Below are 6,000 nucleotides of genomic sequence, written 5' to 3' on the forward strand. Positions count from 1 at the left end.
GTGGCCTTCTCATACTTAGAGTCCAAAATCTAAGTATATTCGATACAAAGGGATAGATACTCTGTTGATCCTGTCTCTAAATAAAAAAAAAAATGTTCATATAATCATTCCCAACCAAAAACTGCATAGATCTACCGCCTTACAAAAAACGTGTGTGAGTATGTTTCCTTGAAGTAGACACTGCATATGCTGGGCACTACTTAAAGGAACATAAAACATTAAATACATTTTATAAGCATAGTGTTGAGGTTATTCCCCACCTATCTCTAGTCATGGGTGCCACCATGTTGAAACCTAGGTTCCGTAATAGTAGCACCCATGATACGAGGGAGGTGCATGAAATGTATTTAGTGTTTAGTTTCTCTTAAAGGGAATCCTTTAATAATGTTACATTTTTGTATCCTGTAAATCTATTCACACTTTAAATGCATAAGTTGCATCATCTTGGGAATTACAGCATTTACATATTCATATTCAATTTTTTGTGTGCAAGGTTGAACACTTAAATGCAGTAAAACAAAAATGTAAAAATTATTTTTTACTTTTATCTATATTCTCTAACGTTGTGTGTGTATATATCTTTGTTTCCTCAGCACATTAACAAAGATATTAAGGGGTTCCAGAAGCTGTTCCACCGATTTCTAGAAGAGAAGGGACCATCAGTGGATTGGGGAAAGATCCAGAGACCCCCTGAAGATTCTGTAAGTTATCACCTTGCTGTTCAGGAAGACAGCAACATATTCATTGTTTTTATATATGAAGTGTCTCTAAATTCCTTGGCTCTGGGTACATTTAATACAATGACTCTGATTCATGGTAATAAGAATTACATATAAAGACTAAGCAATTAATACAGTGGTAGGGCAAAGCTTCCTGCTCCAGGCTAAGTAGTGCCCTCAATTAATAGTTATCTAAGCAAGCCTGAAATATATTGATTTCTAAAAAAAATGTAACTTCAAAAGTCCGCTGCTGCTTCTAGCAGCCACCTTGGATGCTGCCTTTTTAAAAAGATTTTTTTTTTTTTTAATTAGCAGCTTTGATAGGCAGAACCGCTCACCTCCAGCTATTTCTCAGCAGCGCACACACTCCCTAATTGTTGCGCTTTGCATTCCTGGCAGCGCTGTGTCTGTGTGCACTGCAGAGGAAACACTGGGGTTGCCTTCTAATAGACAGAACCGCCCTCTACTAATTTAAAAAAAATAAATTAAAAAGCAGTTTTCAGGGGTGGTGGCCAGGAGCAGCAGCAGGGGAATTTTGAGTTGAAGTTTTATTATAAATCCATATTTTTTATGGAGAGCATTAAAATACTTACAATGTGCACATAATATTGTATGATTTATTTTGATCTCTTTAAATGTTTTTTCTTTCTGTGTATAGTGAGTATTGTTTTGTTAATTTGATTTAAAAATCTAATTCTTGCAGAACTGGAAAATAGGGATTAGAATGTCTGAGTCATTTTACATTGCTTTGTTAAAAGCTCATTGACTGCTATGGGCAACATCCCATACTTAAATACGTTTTTTCCCCAGTTTCTGTACCACCTACAGAATTTTAAGATGACAATAAGCTTTTGAAAGCTTGATGGGAAAACTACCTTCATAAAGTACAGTAATCTAAGTATAAATGTAATTGTGTAAGAGTTCACCAGGTGCCTTTTAAAAGATGTATCCTGTTTCGCTCATTGGTGCTGGCATTGTTCTCTTATTTGTGCTGCATAATTTACTAAGGCAATACATTCCTTCCAGGTTATACGTTTATTTTAAATACGCACATCATTTCACAATTATTTTTTTTTGGGCAGTATATTTTACACAATGCCTTTTTATATTTGGTAATCTGGCTGCACTCAAGTTTGTGTTCTATAGCCGATTTCCCAGTCATAAATGTAAACTCTTTCCCTATTACTGGATCTATCTAGCAAGAGATCTATCTCCACTTATGAGTCTGTCACTTCCTATTTTTATTAAGTGGACAGAATTGCAAGCAGTGCTTTAAAGTGGAAACCGGTACCTTTTTTTTCTTTCTAAATTCCAGTAAGCAAAGAAGTTTAGCCTCTATTATAATGCACCTGAGATCTTCCGCAAGTTGCATTTTCCATTGTGTTTGTTTTGATTTTCTAGGCTGAAGATCCTGATGCAATTTTCATTTCAGGCCATGACCAAGCTTTATTCACACCCTTTAGCTGAACAATCAATATTTTACCTTTTCACTGGTTGCCTTTAATGTCTTAAAGGGCCATTATAGTGTTAAAATGAAATAATCTAATCCATTACATCATGTAATTTTAACTCAATGCTCTGATGTTAAACACATAAATAAAGTCCTGCTCGGGACCTGCAGAGGATAATTGGTCTCAAGCTGAAACTGCCACTGATCCAATTAGCAGCGCTAGTCACATAGCTGGGGTTAAACACATAGAGCATATCATTTTAACACTAGCAATGCTGCAATGCTGACAGATTAGAGGGTGGAATTGTAACACTGTAATGGCCCTTTCACTAACATCCTTTCAAGCCTTATATTTAGTCTTTTGGTTGATGTCTGTGGCCAGGCTTTACAATTACTCTTATTTGTTTAAATGCTGGGTTGATGACTCCTGTATACAGCTGAAGTTTAAAACAAGCTATAAAACATTTAGAAACAGTAGTATAAAATGTTTACTAATGTGTCTTATAAATACTCTGTAATATACTTTATTTTGTCCACTTTTCCTGTGTTTTAACTCTGAGATTTGGAAGTGCAGACTAGTTGTTATAAACCAATCATTGGTTACCGTAGCAACTTATTTATAGCTGATCCTAATCGGGAGGAAACCACAAGATAAGAGGCAGTTAAAAAACAGTTGCAGTAATCAAGGTGTTGATGCATTCAGAAAGTTTTCAGACTCAAATGGTATGATACTTTTACGGGACAGCACTAAAGTCCTGTAACTACATGGTGTTCCTAATGTTCGTTTAAAATTTTCTTAAAGGCACATTACTGTTATGTTGCATCACTTTCAAGTGATTTAGAACATTGGTATAAACAACTTACAAGAACATATCACCTGAACATCTCTATGTAAAAAAAAAAAGTAAGATATTTTCTCCAACATAGGTGTGTCCGGTCCACGGCGTCATCCTTACTTGTGGGATATTCTCTTCCCCAACAGGAAATGGCAAAGAGCCCAGCAAAGCTGGTCACATGATCCCTCCTAGGCTCCGCCTACCCCAGTCATTCTCTTTGCCGTTGCACAGGCAACATCTCCACGGAGATGGCTAAGAGTTTTTTGGTGTTTAAATGTAGTTTTATTCTTCAATCAAGAGTTTGTTATTTTAAAATAGTGCTGGTATGTACTATTTACTCTGAAACAGAAAAGAGATGAAGATTTCTCTTGTTAAGTGTATCCAGTCCACGGATCATCCATTACTTATGGAATATATTCTCCTTCCCAACAGGAAGTTGCAAGAGTCCACCCACAGCAAAGCTGCTATATAGCTCCTCCCCTAACTGCCATATTCAGTCATTCTCTTGCAAGCCTCAACATAGGTCGTGAGAGTCTGTGGTGATTTATACTTAGTTTATTCTTCAATCAAAAGTTTGTTATTTTTAAATGGCACCGGAGTGTGCTGTTTTTCTCAGGCAGTATTTGGAAGAAGAATCTGCCTGCGTTTTTCTATGATCTTAGCAGACGTAACTGAGATCCATTTGCTGTTCTCACACATTCTGAGGAGTGAGGTAATTCAGAGGGGGAATGGCGTGCAGGTTTTCCTGCAGATAAGGTATGTGCAGTAAAATATTTTTCTAGGAATGGAATTGACTAAGAAAATACTGCTGATACCGAAGTAATGTAAGTAAAGCCTTAAATGCAGCGATAGCGACTGGTATCAGGCTTATTAATAGAGATACATACTCTTATAAAAATGTGTTTTAAAACGTTTGCTGGCATGTTTAATCGTTTTTAGCATATGTTTGGTGATAAAACTTATTGGGGCCTAAGTTTTTTCCACATGGCTGGCTTAAATTTTGCATAGAAACAGTTAACTGAAGCTTCCCACTGTTGTAATATGAGTGGGAGGGGCCTAATTTAGCGCTTTTTTGTGCAGTTAAAATTACAAAATGAATTATCCAGATTCCCTCAGCAGTCCCATGAATACTACAGGACATTTCTAAAGGGCTTAAAAGACTTCCAAAATCGTTTATAGGGAAGGTAATCCACAGCTCTGCTGTGGCAGTTTTGTTGTGTCTGTTTTTAAAAACGTCTGTCGTTTTTTTGATCTGTTTTTTGCATTAAGGGGTTAATCATCCATTTGCAAGTGGGTGCAATGCTCTGTTACCTTATTACATGTACTGTAAAAATTTTGTTTGTTTTACTGCCTTTTTTCACTGTTTTTCAAATTTTGACAAAATGTGTTTCTCTTAAAGGCACAGTAACGTTTTATATATTTGCTTGTTAACTTGATTTAAAGTGTTTTCCAAGCTTATTAGTCTCATTATTAGTCTGTTCTAACATGTCTGACATAGAGGAAGCTCTGTGTTCATTATGTTTTAAAGCCATGGTGGAACCCCATCTTAGAATGTGTACCAGATGTACTGATTTCATGTTAAACAATAAAGATCATTTTTTGTCTTTAAAAACATTATCACCAGAGGATTCTGTCGTGGGGGTAGTTATGCCGACTAACTCTCCCCACGTGTGAGACCTTTTGACTCCCGCTTTAGGGACTCACGCTCAAATGGCGCCAAGTACATCAAGGGCACCCATAGCGTTTATTTTACCAGGGGATTCTGTCGAGGGGAAAGTTATGCCGATTAACTCTCCCCACGTGTCAGACCCTTCGACTCCCGCTTCAGGGACTCACGCTCAAATGGCGCCAAGTACATCAAGGGCGTCCATAGCGTTTATTTTACAAGACATGGCAAAGGTGGTGAATAATACTCTGGCAGCAGTATTAGTCAGACTACCTGAAATTAAAGGAAAGCAGATAGCTCTGGGGGTAGATACAGAGCATACAGACGCTTTAAGAACCATGTATGATACTACCTCACAATATGCTTAGTCTGTGGGTGATTTTTTTGACTCAGGGAAGATGATTTAACCTGATTCTGATATTTCTACATTTAAAATTTATGCTTGAGAACCTCCACTTGTTGCTCAGGGAGGCTTTGGCTGCTCTGAATGAATGTGTACAATCGCAGGGCCAGAGAAATTGTGTAGACTGGATAAATAATATGCAGTGCCGGTGTGTACTGATGTTTTTCCAATACCTAAAGAGGTTTACTAAAAAAAAATTTTTTTTTTTTTTTTAATAAGGAATGGGATAGACCAGGTGTGCCGTTCTCTTCCCCTCCTATTTTTTAGAAGAATGTTTCTCCAACATAGGTGTGTCCGGTCCACGGCGTCATCCTTACTTGTGGGATATTCTCTTCCCCAACAGGAAATGGCAAAGAGCCCAGCAAAGCTGGTCACATGATCCCTCCTAGGCTCCGCCTACCCCAGTCATTCTCTTTGCCGTTGTACAGGCAACATCTCCACGGAGATGGCTTAGAGTTTTTTAGTGTTTAACTGTAGTTTTTATTATTCAATCAAGAGTTTATTTTAAAATAGTGCTGGTATGTACTATTTACTCAGAAACAGAAAAGAGATGAAGATTTCTGTTTGTATGAGGAAAATGATTTTAGCACCGTAACTAAAATCCATGGCTGTTCCACACAGGACTGTTGAGAGCAATTAACTTCAGTTGGGGGAACAGTGTGCAGTCTCTTACTGCTTGAGGTATGACACATTCTAACAAGACGATGTAATGCTGGAAGCTGTCATTTTCCCTATGGGATCCGGTAAGCCATGTTTATTAAGATAGTAAATAAGGGCTTCACAAGGGCTTATTAAGACTGTAGACTTTTTCTGGGCTAAATCGATTCATTATTAACACATATTTAGCCTTGAGGAATCATTTATTCTGGGTATTTTGATATGATTATATCGGCAGGCACTGTTTTAGACACCTTATTCTTTAGGGC

At 37.4% G+C, this 6,000-nt stretch overlaps 1 protein-coding gene across 3 annotated transcripts in view; it reads left to right on the plus strand.

Annotated features, from left to right (window-relative positions):
- UGP2 (UDP-glucose pyrophosphorylase 2) overlaps window positions 1–6,000 on the plus strand; it is a 481,750-nt gene that overhangs the window by 147,578 nt on the left and 328,172 nt on the right. For all 3 annotated transcript variants that reach the window (XM_053712070.1, XM_053712069.1, XM_053712071.1), the window contains exon 3: window positions 594–701. In XM_053712070.1, coding sequence (XP_053568045.1) covers window positions 594–701 — 108 coding nt within the window. The remainder of the gene's footprint in view (window positions 1–593; window positions 702–6,000) is intronic.

The sequence above is a fragment of the Bombina bombina genome, chromosome 4 (genome assembly GCF_027579735.1).
Source record: "Bombina bombina isolate aBomBom1 chromosome 4, aBomBom1.pri, whole genome shotgun sequence".
NCBI classification, from domain to species: domain Eukaryota; kingdom Metazoa; phylum Chordata; class Amphibia; order Anura; family Bombinatoridae; genus Bombina; species Bombina bombina.